Source organism: Rhinolophus ferrumequinum, chromosome 2 (assembly GCF_004115265.2).
Source record: "Rhinolophus ferrumequinum isolate MPI-CBG mRhiFer1 chromosome 2, mRhiFer1_v1.p, whole genome shotgun sequence".
Lineage (NCBI taxonomy): Eukaryota > Metazoa > Chordata > Mammalia > Chiroptera > Rhinolophidae > Rhinolophus > Rhinolophus ferrumequinum.
In genome coordinates, this window is record NC_046285.1 from 59,056,814 (window position 1) to 59,078,554 (window position 21,741).

The 21,741-nt window shown below is 36.8% G+C and overlaps 2 protein-coding genes across 6 annotated transcripts in view; both read left to right on the forward strand.

Annotated features, from left to right (window-relative positions):
- TBCCD1 (TBCC domain containing 1) overlaps positions 1-10,963 on the forward strand; it is a 25,824-nt gene extending 14,861 nt beyond the window's left edge. For all 5 annotated transcript variants that reach the window (XM_033089108.1, XM_033089124.1, XM_033089117.1 and 2 more), the window contains 4 exons: positions 1,711-1,897; positions 2,037-2,534; positions 7,602-7,751; positions 10,108-10,963. In XM_033089108.1, the coding sequence (XP_032944999.1) occupies positions 1,711-1,897; positions 2,037-2,534; positions 7,602-7,731 (815 nt within the window). In that variant the 3' untranslated portion in view covers positions 7,732-7,751; positions 10,108-10,963. The remainder of the gene's footprint in view (positions 1-1,710; positions 1,898-2,036; positions 2,535-7,601; positions 7,752-10,107) is intronic.
- CRYGS (crystallin gamma S) lies at positions 10,201-21,535 on the forward strand. The gene is made up of 4 exons (XM_033089154.1): positions 10,201-10,359; positions 14,997-15,046; positions 20,531-20,773; positions 21,160-21,535. The coding sequence occupies exons 2-4, from the start codon at positions 15,026-15,028 to the stop codon at positions 21,430-21,432; spliced, it is 537 nt and encodes a 178-aa protein (XP_032945045.1). The 5' UTR covers positions 10,201-10,359; positions 14,997-15,025; the 3' UTR covers positions 21,433-21,535.
- The last annotated feature ends 206 nt before the right edge of the window (positions 21,536-21,741 follow it).

Consider the following 21,741-nt stretch of genomic DNA (forward strand, 5'->3'; position numbering starts at 1 on the left):
ATAAAAAAGAAAAAGAACATCTGCCTTTTCATATGCCTTTTGCTTTCTATGTAGCAACTGTCTCAGAATTGATTTACTAATCCAGGTCATTTTGGTCGCACTTCACAGAAATTCCAACTTCAGTTAGTCCTCTTTTTGCTCCGCTTTTCCTTTTTTGACTCTGTTCCTCTCATTTTCACATGCTCATCTGCTTGAGGCTTTCCTATTTCCTATGTACCTCAACAGAATTTGGCATTCCAAAGTTACAACCTCAGAGAGCTGATGAAGAGATGAGGTCCTTTTTAGCTCCATAGATGCAAATAGACTAGATATTTCTAAATTGGAAATTTAAATTTATTGTAGAAAGAATCTGGCTTTGGTTGCATCAGGTAACCATCTTCCTGATAGTCCAGCAATGGCTAAAGGGATAGATTCAAACGCTATATGACTTCTTGGGTGCCAGGTATAAGTTTTAAGAGAAGAGGGGCCCTGGTAAAAGTTTAAAGAGAAGTAGATGCCTACACTGAGACAAACGCCAGGCAAAATAAATGGGAAAAAAGAAAAAACTAGAATAAACTACAATTTCTGAATTTCAAAGATTAAAAAATAGTTTCCGAGCAAATTAAAAAAAAAAAATCAGTTTTGTTTATATCATGGCAAAAAAAAAAAAGAAAATAGTTGATCAGTATCTGCAGAATTTTGAACAAAAACATAGCAATCTATGAATTCTGTATCCAATCAAGCAAGCTATTGCTCTAGTATGAGATGAAATACTCTGAGATATATAAGGCTCCCATAAATATATAGGTGATACTACATAATTTTTGATGTTGATAAAAGAATATAGGTTCAAGTAAATTTCCTATTAGGGTAGGCACTAATAGGAAAAAGGATATCTAACCTCTTAGGATTATACGAAAATGTTAACAGTGGTAGATAGTTGGATAACAAGTAATTTTTATCTTCTTTTACTACTAGTATTTAACATTTTCCTACAATAACCACGTAATATTTAAAACAATAGGAATTGTTTTAAAAGAAGAATAATAGCGTACTTAAGTGATCTCTTAACATTTAGCCAGTGTTCTTTACAAGGGTGTCCTGGTGGCTTGCGGGGAAGTACAGTCTGAGAAGCCAGTCACATATTGGCAGGTCTGTGTTAGGAGGACAACCTACACAGATTTTTCTGAGTGTCGGTTTGTGCAAGGCACTGCGTACGAGAGAAAGCTGTGCTCTTAGTAATGATCTTGGGAGTAAAGACATGAACTCAAATCGAATTCATGGAATGATGTGGTAAGTAACTTAGGAGGGGTTCAGAACTAGTATTGTGGCAATTAAAAGATGTTATTTAAGGGTAGAGATGATAAATTAGGGCATCTTGGGGAGGAAGATATTTGAGTTGACCCAGCTCTGCCACTTACTAGCCATATGACCTTCGGAACATTACTTGAGGAGTAGACATGAAAAGTATCTTGGATCTATAAGCAATCTTGAATGGATTACAGGTTATTTTTTTTTTAAATAAAACATTGTGAAAAATATTGCAAACATAAAATTACAGAGAATAGTATAGCAAACACACCTCTTTACCCAATACTCTTGAACTAAAATTTTTTAAGCCTCACATGTATCTAATTTTAGACATGTATACATGTAGATATGTGTCACTTCATATGGTTGTTGTTTTTCTTTGATTTGAAACTATCTCATTTTTATATTTTTCTTAAATAGTTGAAGGGACGACCAAAAGAGCTAAGATTGCTTGTAATACTCATGTGGCCCCTCGGATGCACCGCATGGTGGTGATGAGCCAGGTTTACAAGCAGACCTTGGCCAAAAGCTCAGACACTCTGGTGGGGGCACATGTAAAGATTCATCGTTGCAACGAATCTTTTATATATCTGCTCTCTCCCTTACGGTAAGATAGTATGCTGACATGTTGACATTTTCTTTGGACTAGGATTGATCCTTTTTTTGCCATCAGAGAAACATTGGAATCAAATATTTTTTATCTTATTCTCATTCAGAGGAATTTACCTCGTTGTTTCATTTTTCAGATCCGTGACAATTGAGAAGTGCAGGAATAGCACCTTTGTCCTGGGCCCTGTACAGACTGCTCTTCACCTCCACAGCTGTGACAACGTTAAAGTGATTGCTGTTTGCCATCGTTTGTCCATCTCTTCTACAACAGGCTGTGTCTTTCACATTCTAACCCCTACACGCCCACTTATTCTCTCTGGGAACCACACAGTAACTCTTGCCCCTTTTCATACCCATTATCCAATGCTGGAGGAGCATATGGCCAGGACGGGCCTCGCTACCGTGCCCAACCATTGGGATAATCCAATGATTGTGTGCAGAGAGAACAGCAACACAAGTGTCTTTCGACTCTTACCACCATGTGAATTCTATGTGTTTATTATTCCATTTGAAATGGAAGGGGACACAACAGAGATACCTGGGGGTCTTCCATCTGTGTATCAGAAAGCACTGGGGCAAAGAGAACAGAAGATCCAGATCTGGCAGAAAACGGTGAAGGAGGCTCATTTGACAAAGTGAGTGTTTTCTAGAAGTAATAATTTGTCTTTTATGTGAAGCGGATTAATCTACATATGTTTATAGCTGTGCTAAAGTAATGAAAATGATATAGTGTGTCTTTAGTGAAGGCTTGGGTTTCAGGTTAGTATTACAGGCACTGTTACAGGCTGGGGGATGGGAGTGAGTGGATACTACTAAAGTATTAGACTCCCCTTTTTTAAAAGAAGTTTAAGTTTCATTGGCAGATATGCGACGTACATGAATGAAAGGGCAACATATAGACTATGCTACATATTCCAGTACTTCAATGGACAGGTTTTAGTTTCTCATTTCCCTTCCACACAGTGCTGGTGGTTCTCAGACTTGGTTGTACATCATCCAAGGAACTTGTTAAAAATACAGATGTCTTGGCTCTGCCACACCACAGACAGACTCTCCAAGGGTGGGTTCCTTGAGCTGGTCCATGGATTAATGATAGTTTTTGTCAGTTTCCCTAGCCCATGTTTTCCTAATCTATAGAGTGTTTTAAAATAAAGCTACATTTAGTTATTTTTAAATATTGGTTTTTATTAGAATATTTCCTTTTTACTTTTGTGTACTAAAATATTTTTAATAACATGCTTGTGATAGTACTAGGTTGGTGCAAAAGTAATTGTGGTTTTTGCAACTTTTAACCTTTGAAACCACAATTACTTTTGTATCAACCTAATAGGTGGTTGTAGTTTATTATGTCCACCACAAACTTTTATTTCAAAGGTATTGGTCTTTAATCTCTAGAAGCTAAGGAGACACTGTCTGGTTTATAGAGATTCAGAACCATCAGTGTGGTAGTTAGGGAAGATTTATAGAAGAAGTAGCATTTGTGTTGGACCTTGGAGAATGAGCTAAGTTTGGATAGGAAGTGAGCACTGAGCAGAATACTTTTAATAGCACTAAGGAGCAGGTATGGAAGCAGAAGCAGACCTTAGGTATCTTGGAAATCAATTGCTGAAATAGGATTATGGGTATGGAATAGTGATATTTAGGCTTAGACGGCAGCTTGAGCCACGTTATAGAGAATCTTGAATGCCAGGCAGTGGAAGTTAGACTTGGAACCATTAAAGGGTTTTGAGCAATTAACTGAAGTACAGAAAGCTGTTTCATTTATTCAGGAACATTTATAGAATGCCTACAATATGCAAACCACTTTATTAGATGCTATGGTAGATTATGAAATGGATAAGGAAATGTTATTGGCACACAGGATGTTCCTCTATTTAGAGAGATTTGAAAGAGGGAAATCAGGGTGATACTGCAATGGTCTAGACTGAGAAACTGGACTAGAGTGGAAAGGAAGGGGGTAGAGGCAGAAATGCTTTGACAGGAGGCAGAACTCTAAGATTTTGTGAAGAAAATCAAAAATGACTCCAAAAATTGAAGCCCAGTTTAGAAACTTTCGATTAATGAATTTTCTTCTAGAAAGAATATCATATACAACTTGAAAGTAGTGGGTGCTCAGAATAAATAATTATTGTTTGTACAAATATTTTGGTATTTAATCAAATTTTATTTGTTAGCGACATTAGGAGAGGAACATAGGAAACATAGTACCAAAAGATGGAGGATTGCTTCTTATACAATATTGTACACTTGAGAGCTGGAGCTAGTTTGCGAAAAGGGTATGAAGTTCTTTTTGGGGATCTTAACATGAAATGCCATATGTCCTGATAATATCTTGATCATTATGACCCTTTTCCTTAAGACATAAAAACTCTTTAATAATTAGCTTCCATTTGCCTGGTATTAGTTTTGTTTGTTTGTTATTTTCTTTTCTGGTTGTCATTATCTTGAAAAGTAGCAGCCATTCCATAATGTTTTTGTTTCTGATGACCCATAACTGCTATTTAATGTGTGAGTCAAAAATGCTTATTTTAATTAAATCTTAGTTTTACAAGATTTTTAAGATTAATCCTGTTCTTTGGATAGCTGTATCTATATTATACTGGAAAGTACTCAGACTCAGGAATTAGTACTCACCATGCCACTTTACTGTGTGACATGAGACTGTCACTTGACATCTCTGGGTCTGATTTAGTAAGATAACTTATTGGAATGTGTGTGTGTGAGACACTGTGTGTAGTGGTGTATGCTGGACTGTGTTTACTAGTATGAGTGTGACACACTCTGCTTAGTGATGTGAGATACATCTTTTTTTATTTTAAAGATTTTATTGGAGAAGGGGAACAGGACTTTATTGGGGAACAGTGTGTACTTCCAGGACTTTTTTCCAAGTCAAGTTGTTGTCCTTCCAATCTTAGCTGTGGAGGATGCCGTTCAGCTTCAAGTTGTCCTTTCAGTCTTAGTTGTGGAGGGCGCAGCTCAGCTCCAGGTCCAGTTGCCGTTACTAGTTGTAGGGGGCACAGCCCACCATCCCGTGTGGGAGTCGAATTGGCAACCTTGTGGTTGAGAAGACGCGCTCCAACCAACTGAGCCATCTGGGAGCTCAGTGGCAGCTCAGCTCAAGGTGCTGTGTTCAATCTTAGTTGCAGGGGGCACTGCCCACCATCCCTTGTGGGACTTGAGGTGTTGAACGGCAACCTTGTGGTTGAGAGCCCACTGGCCCATGTGGGAATCGAACCGGCAGCCTTCAGAGTTAGGAGCATGGAGCTCCAACCGCCTGAGCCACGGGCCGGCCCCGAGATACATCTTCTGGGTGAAATTGTTTACCAAGAATATCCGACACCTGACCTATAAGAATTAAATTCATTCTAAGATAAATAGTCATTGAAAAAAGACTTGATCCAGCTGTAGTATTTTCTGGATGCATTTGTGTGGCTTTGTTCTTATTATATGGATTAAGGAATGAAAAATATAATGCATAGTTACACAATTGCATTTAGACTCTTTAAAACAGTCGCTACCTGCCAAAAAATATAAAGATCATGCTTTACCTGGGAATTCATTGTGATAATATGCTGCTGCTGTCTTTTAAAAACATTCTGCCCGGTTTGTATCATGAATTGAGCCGCCAAGACATTAATACTTACAGGCCAGTCATTCTCAGTTTAGCATATTATTAGCAATGATGATGACCATAATAACAGGAAATATGTATTGAGGATCTGCTAGATGCCAATACTATTTTAAGCACCTTCTATGTATTAACTCATTTGTTCTTCATAACAATATCCTATTACAGATGAGGAAACTGAGGAAGTGAGGATTAAGTAATTTACCCAGAGTCACACAGGAGCTGGTATTCATACCTAGTCCACCAGGTTCCAGAACCTGGGATCTTAGTGTCTTTATTATTTCCTGTGAATTATTGCTATATATATATAATACAATATAATATATAAGTAATAATTACAAAGATGTGATATAAAAATGATCACTTGGGAAAACATCCTTTTAAAGCAATTCTATTGTTTGAATTCCCCATATTTAGATACGTAGATTTTCTTAAACATGTGAAATGCTTATATATAAGTGCAGAGTCTGGAATGTGGTATTTAATAAATGTTGACTCTGAATCATAGTATATTCAAGTGGTAAGATCCAGTATAACACTAGAAACAAGGAAAAGCACTCAATTTAACTTTGGGAATAGAGGAAGACAGAAGAATTATTGATCAATTTGAAAACAAACTGCCAACATGATCCTTTAAAAGTGATTAGATCGTGTCATTCCTCTGCTCTGACCCCTCTAATGACTTCCCGTCATATTTGGAATAAAATATAATACCTTTACCATACCTCCCTGGCCCTCCTGCCTCATTTTCTGCCATTCTTTCTCCCATTCACGCCCCTCTGCCATCCCACAGTCTTCTGCCTATTACTTAGTCATTGCCCTCTGGCCAAAGACCACCAGGAACACACAGGGGGAACAAAGCTGGATTTTCTTACTCGTTGCAAGCAGGGAGAGGATTACGCTTCATCTTAGTAAAAGAGTGTTAAAAAGAACTTATAATTGGATTTTGGCGTGTGTTAGGTGATTTGGGAGAGGGTTCTAGGGAGCAAGGCTTTGTTGTGGGCTGGATGCTCCATGGAGGCAAGAGTAATTCTATGATCTGGTATCTTAATTTTTATATTAAAGATGGGAGGAATAAAGTGAAGCTAAAACTATCATTGTAAAGAAGTAGCAGTTACTCGTTAGCCAGGAATGGGTGGTGTTTGGTTATGTTTTGTGGTCTGGACCACAAAATGTTTTTGATTTTTGTCTGGACTGAGATTATGGAGTGGTCTTATTCTTGCCTTGATCTGTCTCATCTCAGAGTGGCCTTGTCTAATGTTGGTCTTCTGTGGAATTGTTTATGTTCAGCAGAAGACCACCACACCCAGGATAGATCCTAGCTACCCCAAGGCCTAGCGGACATCGCTAAGCTGGCTCCTAGCTGCCAGTAGCTCCTCTTCTCTTTCTTATCTTGAACATGTAAATATGCTCTCACTTTAGAGCCCTTCCAATTTTTGTTTCCTCTGCCTGGAATGTTCTCCAGATATTTATTTTGCTAAATAAATTCAGATCTCTGATTAAGTATCATCTTAGAGAGGCTTTCTCTGTTCATTCTTTTCCTAAAATACCATTCCCAAAAACTTTCCATTTCCTTACTCTACTATATTTTTCTCAAAGGCACTGATAACTACTTAAGTTTATATTACATATTTTTATTTATTACCTCTCTTTCCCACTAGAATATACAGTCCACAAGGAGCCTAGACAAGCTAGATGACAGTGTGAGTGGCGTCCTCTGGAGTCTTGCAGGCAGGCCTGTCTCTTCTCTTTTCTTCACACATTTATCCCCATCAGTCACACTACCCAACATCACTTGGTCCTCCATAAATACCTGTTGAGTGAATAACCACAGTAGAACAAAATAGGTAATTACTGATAAGTCTTTACAAAGAGGGCATTGTATCTGACCAAATTTACTTTTTTGGGTGGTGGCCCAATGTACAGAACTGAACAGAACAGTTATTTGGAGACAACAAATGGATAACTAGAAATAATTTCACGTTTATCTTATAAGTGTTTTTTATAATCACTTGGAGTAAATTAATATGAATTACTGCTCTTAAATTCTTTTTGCTCTCAATTGCCATTTTAGGGATCAAAGGAAGCAGTTCCAGGTACTTGTGGAGAATAAGTTTTATGAGTGGCTGATCAATACAGGACATCGCCAGCAGCTGGACAGCCTGGTGCCCCCTGTGGCAGGTTCCAAACAAGCAGCAGGATAAATTCCTACGTCAGAATACTGGTAGGCATTTATAATGCAGACAACCTAAAACAAATTATTTGGGGGAAATCTTGTAAGCGTACAAAACAACTACACAGAATATTATGTTACCAACTGTTGTTGAATTTTTTCCACCATTCCCACCAGCATATACAGACCTTTACATACCAATATTTACCATATTTTATAGTGAGAAGACCAACCAAAATATTCAGGTGGAGTATAGACTTATGGGCAAACATAATGGCCAAGTTTTGTCTTTTTTTCTTTATGCCTGGCACAAGTCTTACAGCCCATAGATAGTACTTTCCCCATACATAGCTTTAAATTTTATTTCCCCTTTCTAACACATCTTTTCTCTTTCCTATCACCCTACACACAAACCAGTTAATAAGTTAGCTATTCTCTGTTACTTGCACATATGAACATTAATAAATTACCAGAATTCATCCAAATGAAGATTTGAATACTGAACTCTAGGAGATCACAGATGCAATAGAGGAGAACATGGATACAAACAAATTTAGTGTACATAGTGTTATATAGTACATAATATTCTTTTTTATATAGAAATTCGTTTTCTTTGCTACTTTAAAGTACTTTTAAAGACTGATAATAGAACAATAAAGGACATAAATAAGTAGAAAAATACTTAGAAAGGTGCTCAGTTTTCACTTAAAGAAATATAGGATACTATTTTTCATCTGTCAGATTGGCATGGATCAAAAACTGGTGGCAACCAACACTGCCAAGACATTTTACTTACCACTGGGGAAAGTATAAAGTTGTGTAACCTCTTTGGAGGATACTTAGACAAAATCAAAATTAGAAATATACATATTCTTTGACTTAGCGATTTCACTTCTTAGCTTTATCTTGTACATTCATGTATCTGTGTAAGAAATATGTCCATTGCAGCATTGTTGGAAATAGCTATAGACTAGAAGCAACCCCGATGCTTCTCAGTACTGGGCTGGTGCCCAATGAACTGATAAATCCATGTCATGAAGTGCATCTTTAAAAAGGTTGAGGTATATCTGTATGCCGAGACTGAATAATCACTGAGCTGGGGCGGGAGGTGAGGGCGGGGAGGTGTGAGGGTGTGTGTGTGGGGGTGTATAAAATGTTGCTTTGTGTGTTTGAAAAAAGAGAGGGATTATCATGCCTATTTATATGCTAATTATATGCATTAAAATTTTCCAAAAGGATATAAAGAAATTATTAACAATGTTTGCTTGGAGGGACGAGACTGGGTGTCTACAGTAGGAGAATACTTATTCTTAATTTTTGTTAAGATATAATTTGCACACTATAAAATTCATCTTTTAAAGTGAAGAATTCAGCCGCTTTTAATATATTCAGAAGTTTATACAACCATTACCATTAACAAATCCCTAATTTTTTCATCACCCTAAAAACAAACCCCATAAACAGAGGCAGTCACTCCCCATTCCTCCAACTCCAAATATCTCCTCTTTCCTCCAGTCCCTGGGCAACCACTAATCTACTTTGTGTGTTGTTATTTGTCAACTCTGGACGTTTCATATAAATGGAATCATACAACATGTGTCATCTTAGTGTCTGACTGCTTTCACTTAGTAGAAAGCATAATGTTTTCAAGGTTCATCCATATTGTAGCATGTGTCAGTATGTCATTCCTTTTTATGGCTGGATAATATTCTATTGTATGGATACACGATACTTTGTTTATCTGTTCATTTGAGTTGTTTCCATTTGAGTTGATTGACATTTGAGTTGTTTCCATTTTTCAGCTATTGTGAATAATGTTGCTATGTACTTTTGTGTTCAAGTTTTTGTGTAAACATGTTTTCATTTCTCTTGGCTATGTACCGAGGAGTAGAAAGTCAGATGTTTAACTTTTTGACTAACTGCTGAACTGTTTTCCAAAACTGCAAAAAGTTACTCATTATTTAATTTATATGTTGTTTACATTTTTAAAGTATGTATTCCTTTTAATAAAGTATGTATTTTTAAAGTATGTATTCCTTTTAATAAAAAAAAGAATTTTACAGTATTTAGTTAATAAATACTGAGATCAAGAATTGGAAATCTGATGAAGATTGTAAGGAAATGGAAACTAATAACAGGATAAAATTTTAGTTCAGACTAATCTCCAGAGCCTGCCAATTTTTTATGTTTATGTGTGAATTTCATTTATTTTATTCTGAACTAATGTGATCCTCAGAAAAAAAGGGAATATAATTAATTTTTAACTTTATGTATTTTATTACCCTAAACTATCATCTGACCTTAATAATTTATGTGATTATATTTAAGTGCAAAGTTCTTTTCTAATTATTTGCCTGAAGGCAATAGAAAATTAAGTTAATTTTAATTTTCCTTTTATGATCTTCAGGGCCCTGGAAACAGGAGGATGAATGGAAGATCATACACATCTTGAAACTAAATGTGGAGGGTGCTGTTGCTGCTTAAGAGACTTTGGGGCTTTTTCTTCCTATTTAAGACCTTTCCTTGATTTCCATTCCATACTCATTTGTTACCATTTAGGTTGAATTTTATGTAAACTTCTGACTATCATATAAACATATGGTTTATAGAACATCAGAAGACTTATCTTTGTGATGCCAAAATGAAAAAGTTGTTGACGGCAATCTCATTGTACATATGTTGATATTAAAGTGATTGAATGTAGATTTGCAAGTAAACTTCATATTTTAATTTGTATGATGAAAGGGTTTTATCCTTTCTAGAGTTAAGAGTTTTATAGTTATTTGTAACTATTTAAAAGAAAATTGCTATTCTTTTTTTATTAAAATAAATGGAAAGAAAGTGTTATATGTTGGTATAAAAATATAGCAGAAATAGTTTTATATGAAGATATTTTAGTTCTTAAAGTATGAAACTTAAACTGTGTAAAATCTTTATTTTTTATTTTCTACTTCAGATTTTCAATAAACAAGCTCTAAAAATTAATTTTATCATTTTGATAGAAAGATAAAGCTTTGCTTTTAACTTTAGAAAAGGTCTCTAATGTTCTGGGATGTTATATCAAAATAAAGTTTACATTTGATTGGGAAAGCTGTGTTCTTTAATATAAAGTAAAACAATTATCAAATTAGTAAAATGAATCTACGGATAAATATTATTTCAAATGCTCACTGTCCATTTAATTAGCAACGAGAGAGAGAGAGAGAGAGAGAGGTTTTCATTTTAGGATGCAATTCAAGCAAGCAGAACATTACCAAATAAAGAAACACTGGCGTAAATAGAAGTGTGTTTTGTAAATTGCTATTGGTTAATGAAATTAATGGTATTAATTAGGTACTTTCTTTAAAGTTTATAAAATCAGAAGACTAAGCACATAACTTAATCCTTTGTTTCTCAATAATCTTCATATCAAGGCACATTTGTAATTTTCTGAATTGACCATAATATATTTGGGGGGCATCTCATTTATAAAAATATTTGTTAGATAGCTTTGTTAGTGGAAAAATGGGGAAATTGGACTTTTGAGAAAAATATACTTGACCAGGAAAATTAAAATAGAGAAGAGTAGCTTTGTTTTTTTGTGGGGGTTTTTGTTTGTTTGTTTGTTTGTTTTAGCATATATAAGATGTAATCTCATTCCTAAAGTCCTAGGTATATTAAAGTCCTAGGTATATTAAATGCCATAATGTTCTCTAGATAGGTCCCAGTATGATATCATGGCAGAGAAATGTGCCCCAATAGGTGGCAAGTGGGGCTTAGCTAAACCTTTGCAAATTCAGGAGTCTCCATAGTAGCTTTCTGTCTCTTAGGCTACATATGTAGCACCTTTCTTGTGGATTATAACTTTATTTGTGTTTTGAAAAAATTTATAACTTAAAAACCGGTTGCAAGAATCTGAATTCCAAAATTGTCATTATATGCAGATGACATGATATTATATAGAGAGAACCCTAAAGACTCCACCAAAAAACTGTTAGAACTGATAAATGAATTTAGTAAAGTAACAGAATACAAAATTAATATTCAGAAATCAATTGCATTTGAATATACCAATAATAAAATATCAGAAGGAGAAATTAAGAAAACAATCCCATTCACAATTGCTTCAAAGACTATAAAATACCTGGGAATAAATTTAACCAAAGAAGTAAAAGATCTGTACTCAGAAAATTATAAGACACTGAAGAGAGAAATTAAAGAAGAAACAAATGGATGAAAACACATACCATGCTCATGGATAGGAAGAATTAATATCATTAAAATGTCTATACTGCCTGAGGCAATATACAGATTCAACGCAATTCCTATCAAACTACCAAGGACATTTTTCACAGAAATAGAACATATAATCCTAAAATTTATATGGAACCATAAAAGACCCCAGATAGCCTTGGCAATCTTGAGAAATAAGAACAAAGTGGGAGGTATCACTATACCAGACATCAAATTATACTACAAGGCTACAGTAATCAAAATAGCATGGTACTGGCATAAAAACAGATACATAAATCAATGGAATAGAATAGAGAGCCCAGAAATAAATCCACGCCTATATGATCATTTAATCTACGACAATGGAAGCAAGAATTTACAGTGGGGTAAAGACTGTATTCAATAAATCGTGCTGGGAAACCTGGACAGACCCATACAGAAAAAGGAAGCTGAACCACCTCCTTACACCATATACAAGAATAAATTCAAAATGGATTAAAGACTTAAATGTAAGATCTGAAACCATAAAATTCCTAGAACAAAATATAAGAAGAAACTTTACAGACATTACCTGGAGTAAGATTTTTACTGATATATCCCCTAGGGCAAGGGAGTAAGAGAAAAGATAAACGTGGGATTACATCAAACTAAACTTTTTTTCACAGCAAAGGAAACCATCAAAACAAAAAGGGATCCTACTGAATGGGGAGAAGATTATTTGCCAGTGATATATCCGATAAGGGGTTAATATCCCAAATTTATTTAAAAAAACTCAACTCCAAAAAAACAAACAGGGGATTGGAGGGCAGTCGGTGACCACAGGATGGCCACGGGGTTTGAAAATTAATCTGGGGAACGTAATTTGGTGGTTACCAGAGCGTAAGGGGGTTGGGGGGTGGGGGATGAGGGTGAGGGGGATCAAATGTACGGTGATGGAAGGGGAGCTGTCTCTGGGTGGTGAACACACAGTGTGATTTATGGATGATGTGATTCAGAATTGCACAACTGAAATCTATGTAATTCTACTAACAATTGTCACCCCAATAAATTAAAAAAATAAAATAAAAAATAAAAAAAAAAAAAAAAAAAAAAAAAAAAAAAACAAACAACCCAATTAAAAAATGGGCATAGGACATGAAGAGACATTTTTCTAAAAAGGACATACAGATGGCAAACAGACATGAAAAAATGTTCAACCTCACTAATCATTAGAGAAATGCAAATAACCACAATGAGATACCACCTCAGTCTTGTCAGAATGGCTATCATCAATAAATCAACAAACAAGTGTTGGAGATGATGTAGAGAAAAGGGAACCCTCATGCGCTGTTGGTGGGATTGCAGATTGGTGCAGGCACTGTGTGAAACAGTATGGATGTACCTCAAAAAATTGAAAATGGAACTAACTACCCTGTGACCCAGCAATTCCACTCCTGGTATCTATCCAAATAAATCCAAAATACTAATTCAAATATATATATATATGCACCCCTATGTTTATTGCAGTGCTATTCACAATAGCCAAGATATAGAAACAACCAAAATGTCCATCGATAGACGATTAGATAAAGAAACTGTGGTACATTTATACAATGGAGTATTACTTGGCCATAAAAAAGGATGAAATCTTACCATTTGCAACAACATGGGTGGACCTAGAGAATATTATGCTAAGTGAAATGAGTCAGACTGAGAAAGACAAATACCATATGATCTCATATATGTGGAATCTAAAGAAAAGAATAAATTAATGAACTAATCTGAAACAGTCTCAGAGACATAGAGGAAAAACAGGGTTGCTAGATGGGAGGGGGGCGTGGGGATAAAGGGGAAGGTGAGGGGGTTAGAAAGCACAGTCAGTAACCACAAGATTGCCACGGGGATACGAAAGTCAGTTTGGGGAATGTAATCAATAATGTTGTAAAGATTTTGCAGGGTATCCGATGGACACTTGTCTCATTAGGGAGACCACCTCAGGGATGATGTAGATGTCTGATCACTGCACTGTACACCTGAAGCGGAAGCTGAATAATAATGAATGTCAACTACAATTTTATATATATATATACAGTTATATATACAGTTACATATATATATACAGTTATATATATATATATGTGTATATATATATATATATATATATATATATATATATATATATATACAGTTACAAGAAGCAGAGTACAGCATTAGGAATAGAGACAGTGGAAATGTATTGGCTGCATGCGATGTCAGAGGGGTGGTATATGGGGGGGCGGGGTTGTCACTGTGTGAGGGATATAAATGATAAATGTCTAACTATTAAAACATTGCTTTGTGCACCTGAAACTAATTTTTAAAAATGTTAAAAAAAAATCTGAATTCCTACATACCCTTTTTCTAGATTTACCAAATGTTAACATTTTATAGTATTATTACTATTTTATTTTTTGCCCAATGACTTGAGAATAGGTTGCAGACATCTTGGACCCTTACTCCTAAACACATTAGGGTATATTTCCTAAAAACAAAGATATTCTCTTACCTAGCTCATCATAGTATGATGATTAAATTTAGGAAGTTTAACATTGGTGCAATAGTACAATCTAACATACAGTTGATATTAAAATGTTTGCTGATTGTCTCAAAAAATGTCCTTTGTAGGACAGATCATGCATTGCCTTTAGTTATGTTGTTTTGGATCATGTCACTTCTGTTCAGAAATAGAGGATATCGTTTTGACTCATCTGCAAGCTTTGTTGAAGGAAAAAAAAGACAGGAATTTCAAAGTGGCTGATTGCTAGAAAACCAAATTGCCCAGGTAAGAGGGCCTTTTTTGTTTTTAATTTAGAAAACTTTGGCTGAGTTTTGGTGTCTTGACTCAGCAAAGTCTATAATGCAGCAAGGCTTGGTAAGCATTAAAGTGGGTACTGAACCTTTCCTTTATTTCATAATCCCAATTGTTTTTCTAGAAACCATCAATAGCCTCTAAATGACTGACTCAATTTTTGGATCCTATTCTCATGACTAAGCAAATGTTCAATTTGAAACCAGCCCATTATAAATGTCTCTCTGCCTCTAACTCTAGCTATTCCTGAATTTCAGCATTGGGGAAATTGATCTATGCACCAAAAATGTCTAAAACTAGAACCAAGGTAAGTAAATGGTCATGCTGATTTTTAGCCTACCCACTTTCTTTTCACCTAATGATACATTGAAAGAAACATGAAGAAAAGCTCTGGCTTCTTTGCCTGGAGGTGAGTATGATAGTGGTTAGAAGGCTGGGTTTGGGAGAGAAGACTAAGACATGTTTATAATGTTTTCTACTCTAACAGAATTAAACAGTTAATTAAGCAGTTATCTTTATGTGTGGTACTATGTTGAATGCTGTACAGGTATATAATGTGTAAATATCATGATTTCTGTTTTTCAGCAACTAATATTCTATGAACTTCAAAAAGCATAAGACATGCTGATAAGAGAATTATGTGGAATAGAAAACGTTTAGTATTCAATTAAAATTTGGTTTTGTGAAATTTAGCCTCAACCATTAATATTCTAAAAGGGCAAGATGGATGGACCTATCAAGTGAATTAAATCCTACATATCCCCTTCATTCGAGGAGTTACTCTCACCCCTTTCTCCAAATAAAGTGCTTATTAAGTTAGGAATATTGCCTCTACAATATTTGATTCATACTTGTTGGACTGGATATTGATTTCTCAGGCAGGTCTTTAGGAATGAGGAAACATATCTTCATTCTCTTTTTAGCTCTTCCACTGATCGGTGGGATAAGGCAAAGGCATTGGTGCCTGATTTTTCCCTATAACTTTTTACTTTGAAATTTTTCAAACCAATTGAATCTTAAAAGAATAAGGAAGAAATGTTGAATGAACACTTGTATACCCTTCACTTGTATTCTCCAATTGTTAACATTTTGTCCTATTGATCTTTTTCTGTTTCTCTCTTTGTACCAAACCATTTGAAAATAAATACCAGACTTAATACTTTTACCTTACGTATTCAGGCATGTATCTCCTAAAAACAAGGGTATTCCCCTGTATAAATATATCATTGTCATGTCCCCCAAATATTTCATAAATACCATACTTAATATTCAGACTATATTCAAATATCCCCTAATTGCTCCACAAAATGTGCTTCATGGCTGGCTTTTCCCCTCATGTAGGATCCAATCAAGGATCATGCATTGCATTTGGTTGTCTTGTGTCTTTAACCTCTTTTATATAGAACAGTCCCCCTACCTTTTTTTATTGTTGTTTTCTGAGACATTGACATTTTTTAATGTCCAGTCAGGTGTCTTGTAGAAAGTCCTGAAAAGTCTGATTGTTTCCCCATGTTTAGATTCAGACTAACCATCTTTGGTAAGAAAGCTATTATACATAGGCAGTCAAGTACTTCCCATTGTACCATTTCAGGTGCACCTATTGTTCCAGAATTCATTAATCCCTAATTGTTTTTCCATTTCAAAAATAGAACTAATAATCATACTTGTCATTCAGAAGTTTTGGGGAGAAAAACAAGACAGTGTCTTTAATGCTCCGAGGTTCTTGAAAATACGCCCTGCAAATCCCACTAAAAAGAATTTGACATGGAAATAACCAAAGGGTCTTTCGATAGATGATTGGATAAAGAAGTTGTGATATATATACACAATGGAATACTATTCTTCCATAAGAAAAGATGAAATACTGTCATTTGCAATAACACAGATGGATCTTGAGATTATAGTACTAAGCAAAATAAGTCAGACAGAAAAAGTAGAGAACCATATGATTTCACTGACATGTGGTATATAAAACTGAAAACAACAAAGGAACAAGACAAACAAATGAAGAAAAAAACTCATAGATAGACAATAGTTTAGTGGTTGTCAGAGGGTAAGGGGGGTGGGGAGTGGGAGATGAGGGTAAACAGGATCAAATATATGGTGATGGAAGGAGAACTGACTCTGGGTGGTGAACACACAATGTGATATATAGATGATGTATTGTGGAATTGTACACCTGAAACCTATGTAACTTTACTAACAATTGTCACCCCAATAAATTTTAATTAAAAAAATTTTTTTTGAAGTCCTTAGAGGGATATCCATGTACCTTGAGGGAAGACTGTTACAGAACCACCTTAGATAAAAACATCTCCACTTTTAGAGATTTCCAAAGCAGTAATAGTGTGCTTTCTTTTATTTCTTGTAGCTGGGCTTTTCACATAGTTAAATAACTTTTGTTTGCTGGACCAAAGAAAACAGTATCTCTTTACTTTTTCTCGTATTGCTTCTCGCTTTCCCACTACCTTGCTAGCCATTTAATCAGAGGAGTTGTGTGGCCTTAGCAAAAGGAATGCATTAAGTTTGTTTTTGTTACTTGAATACTCAGGACATTTTTCTTTCCGCTCTATTGGATTAGTAGCTGTATTGGATTTGGCAGATTTTCAAAAAATAAACTTGAAAATGAGGGGAATTTTGAAATAATTTCTAGGAAAACCTTCTGCACATTTCTTAACCTTCTCTACAAATTTTTTTGCCCGAGAGTCAAAACCTCTCAGCTACCCATAGAGTGGATTTCATGACCCTTCTACAAATGGAAATCGAGTTGAGGTGCAACGTTCTCTGGGCCCTGAGATTTGGAAGGTCTCCTACTGAAGGGAGAGCTTGATCCTGGAGCTCACTAGTGGTTCCATGGCAGCATTAGTGCTTTGTTTCAATCTTGGGATGGTTGGCCGCTCTGCTGGGAGGGTGGACAGCAAGGGACCTTGTAAAACACTGTGTAAACTTCCACTTCTCAGATTGATGTCAGGCAAATGTGCAGAGGGCAGTAAGTGAAAACAGTGAGGGGAAAAGATTATGTTCACTTAATTTCCCATAGTAAATCCCTTGCAAGGCCTCCTTTTGGCCAAACACCAAAGGTAAGTCAAATTAAGGACTTTGGATCTATCCATTCTTAGAGAAGTTACCTTGATTGTCCTAAAGATCTTTCCAGGGGTTTTGAGACAGGCCCTTTCAGACTCAGGATCAGTATTGTTCCATTTCCAAGAGAGTAAATGGTGTATGTCGAACAGAGCTGACTGTGCTTTTATAGGAAGACAGCAAAGGGAGATAAAATGAACCACAGATTACAAATTTGCACTGCCGTCCACTCACTTGTCAGCAACTAATATGCAACTGGCGAATGACCTTAGGCAAGTCATTTAACTTGTTTATTTGTAACAACTAGCAAAAGCTTATTAGCAATTTTGAGCCAGGTATTAACCTAAGTGCTTTATTGGCATTATTCTTTTGCACCCTCAGAACAACCCTCTGCAGTAGATATTGTTATCCGGTTTTACAAATGAAGAGAGTCATTGGCCTGTCCAAGGTCACAGAACCAGTGACTAGTGGTGCTGTGATTTTGTTTTCTTCATCTGTCAACTGGGGTACCGTGTAGGTCTAAATATGCGCTAAAATGGGAACGGGAGCTGGAAGAGATAAATTTGGGAAGGGAAGAAAGGAGATGAAGTAGATGATTTTTAGGGGTGGGAAAGAGTAAGAAAGCCTTTAGGGAACAGGAAATAGAAGAGTTGAGAGAAACGGAAAGAGTAGGGGAAACAAGGAAATAAATACTAGGTTTCTATCTAGAACGAATCACCTGCGATGGAAGAGAATGAGGTTTTATGCCCCTTTGCAAGTCATTCTTGGTTTCTTCCTCTCCTTTATTCCCTACTTCTAATTAGTCACCAAATTCTAAACTTCTTTTGGCTGTTTCCTCATCATCATTCACATTGCTGTTGCCCTTCAGTTGGCCCTCATCATCTCTCACCTCGCCCAGGACAACAAGCTAGTTCCAGGCACCTCTCCCACACAATCACCAAAGGCATTCTAGCATTGCCCCTGTGTCATTTTATGGGCTTCATCCCCTAATACTTCACAAATACTCAACATGCTCCAGGCTTAATGAACTACACAACCCTATAATGGGTTGTGATCTTTCACTCCTTTATTCCTTCGAAAAGGCTATCCTACTTCCTTTGCCTCTAGAAAACCTCTACTTACCCTTCAAGACTCACATCAGATCCTCTCAAGACTACTTGGCTCTGCTCCTCTCATCTGAAACAGATGACACCGTTTTCTCCTTTTAAACCGATAAAGCAAATTAGCCACAAGGTGGCAGCATAACTCCAGGGAATTGACTGCTCCAATCCACGACATCTGTGATTTCAGTTTAAAGTATAACCTAGCTTTGATCTTGGATTGTGGAATTATGGAACAAGGGACAAACTCTGCAGTCCATCTGTTCTAGTGATTTTCAGACACTGTTTCATGAAAACTGTCCTGCAGGGTGTCAGGCGGGGTCTCTGGTCCTGCTCCCCACATGAGAACACAGGTCGTGGTGAAGCCAAAAAGAAACACTCATGGAGCCATAGATAGGTGAGTCATACCACTATAGTCCACGCCTCTGTGCAATCCGAGCTTGCTAGCTCAGCCACCATCTGCTTGCTAGTCCCCATTTGCTGCTAACGTAGCCACAGCAGTTATATGAGTGGCCAATGACTCACTGTTTACAGCTGACGGCCAACTAGCCACAGCTGATGGCCATCCAATCACAGTTGATGGCCATTTACTACCTGAGCCAGCACCTTTCCACGTGAGGCTGAGAGCCTGGAAACTGCAGTCCTGGCTCTGTCCCCACAAAGCCCTAGGAGTTTTGTGAGATAGAGTTTCTATCTCCTGTTTTAACCAGAAGAGCTCTGAATTTTATAGCCTGAGCTTCAAATGTCTAGTCTTTTCATTTGACAAATGGGAAATTGGAGCCCAGAGAGATGGCTTGACTCAGGTAGTAGGGCTGATTGTGGAGATGCAACCCTAGAGCCCAGGCTTATTATTTCCAGTTTCTCGGGGCTACATATTTTCTAGAACCATCACAGATCTCAGAGGTTTGCCCCAAGCATTGTGGTAGAAACTTGATAAGAGTTTGAAACAAAGAGAATTTTTGCCTTGTCATTTTGTTACTTTGAAACTGTTCTCTTAGCAATAAAATAATACACGACATAATATATATTTTCATGAATGTATGCTCTATATCCATCTAAAATAAGCTCTCTGAAACTAAGGTCTATGTTTTAGTTTTCTCTATACATCTTTTATATTATCTAGAATGCATTCCTTCATTTGAATTCATTCATCTTCATCAAACATTTGTTGAGGGTCTGTCAAGTGCTGGGCACAGGGATCCATAACTTATAAATAAGTCTTAGTCCTCACCCTTAGAATAAGTCTAGTAGGAGTCTGGAGGGAGAGACAGACATGTTAGTAGATAATTTATTATATAATATGATAAGTACTGTGAGCTATGGAAACAAAAAGGAGGAAGCAATGAACTTGAGTCTGAACCTGCTGGCTTATATTAGAGCACTTTTTTGTTTTTCTTCGTTTTTAACCTTCAGAAACTACTCATTCCTATTGTCAACAACTAACGTCTGCCAGAAAGCAAATGTTGTGAGGTGAGATAGAACTTCTATTTTCTCCTCAAAATTGAGGAGAAAGGAGTTTCTAAAGTGGGGAATATAGTCTTAACTTTCATTTTACCTATGAATAAAGCCATCCAACTCCTCAGTTCTTCTCTGTTTGCCCTGCACTTCAGATTACTTTCTATGAAGACAAAAATTTTCAAGGCCGCCACTATGACTGTGATTGCAACTGTGCAGATTTCCACATGTACCTGAACCGTTGTAACTCCATTCGAGTGGAAGGAGGCACGTGGGCTGTGTATGAAAGGCCCAACTTTGCTGGGTACATGTACATCTTACCTCGGGGTGAGTATCCTGAATACCAGCATTGGATGGGCCTCAACGACCGCCTCAGCTCCTGCAGAGCTGTTCACCTGGTGAGTCTGGTGGTGCTCTCTCCCGTTTGCTCTCACTGCCCCCTACTTCTTTCTTTTTTTTTTTTCTGTCTGCTTTTCTGTGAAAGAGTTTTCTTGAGGTTTTCCTGACTCTTGTTGGCTGCAGAGGCTTAAATAAAATCTTAGGTTAGTTCATCAAAAGACTGAGTACACTAATTATTTCCCTAGCAGTTTCTCTACTTTTGAAGATTTTAAGGAATTAAGTTTTTCTTATCGAAAGCCAGCTGTTTCAATCAGTGCAGAGTGGGGTGGGAGTGTAGAACATCTAGCTTTCAAGATGGTGGGTTTTGAACCATACTGTTCTCTGAGTTTTTGACCTGCTAGTGATTTCCATAATGGTTGCTGTTTATTTCCTCCTGTCTTTTCAGTCTAGCGGAGGCCAGCATAAGATTCAGATCTTTGAGAAGGGGGATTTTAATGGTCAGATGTATGAAACTACTGAAGATTGTCCTTCCATAATGGAGCAATTTCACATGCGAGAGGTCCACTCCTGTAAGGTGCTGGAGGGTGCCTGGATTTTCTACGAGCTACCCAACTACCGGGGCAGGCAGTACCTCCTGGACAAGAAGGAGTACCGGAAGCCCATCGATTGGGGTGCAGCTTCCCCAGTTGTCCAATCTTTCCGCCGGGTTGTGGAGTAATGACAGGGGGGGCGGGCGCCGTAGTTTCTTCCTGGGGGCCAAATGCTGGCTGGCTTTGTCATCCAAACAGGCTTCATAAATAAAATAATTGGCGTGCATTCCACAATTGACTGTAACGCCTCTCCTTAAACACTTTTAGGGACCAGTAAAATAGTGCCCACCATAGAACGCAGTTATACAAAGCAACTCAGCCTTCAGATTACCAGCCTATATTTTTGTGCCAAACAAAGTGGGGCTTCATTAGAAGGTGAGAAAATCATACTGCCATATAGTGGTTCTTCCTGCTTAAGTTTTATATTAATGTAACAG

Excerpts from the sequence above, each read along its gene's own strand:
- CRYGS (XM_033089154.1), top strand. The coding sequence starts at position 15,026 with ATGTCTAAAACTAGAACCAAG. Across the intron at positions 15,047-20,530 it reads TGTCTAAAACTAGAACCAAG|ATTACTTTCTATGAAGACAA; the intron begins GTAAGTAAATGG and ends CCTGCACTTCAG. Across the intron at positions 20,774-21,159 it reads CCTGCAGAGCTGTTCACCTG|TCTAGCGGAGGCCAGCATAA; the intron begins GTGAGTCTGGTG and ends CTGTCTTTTCAG.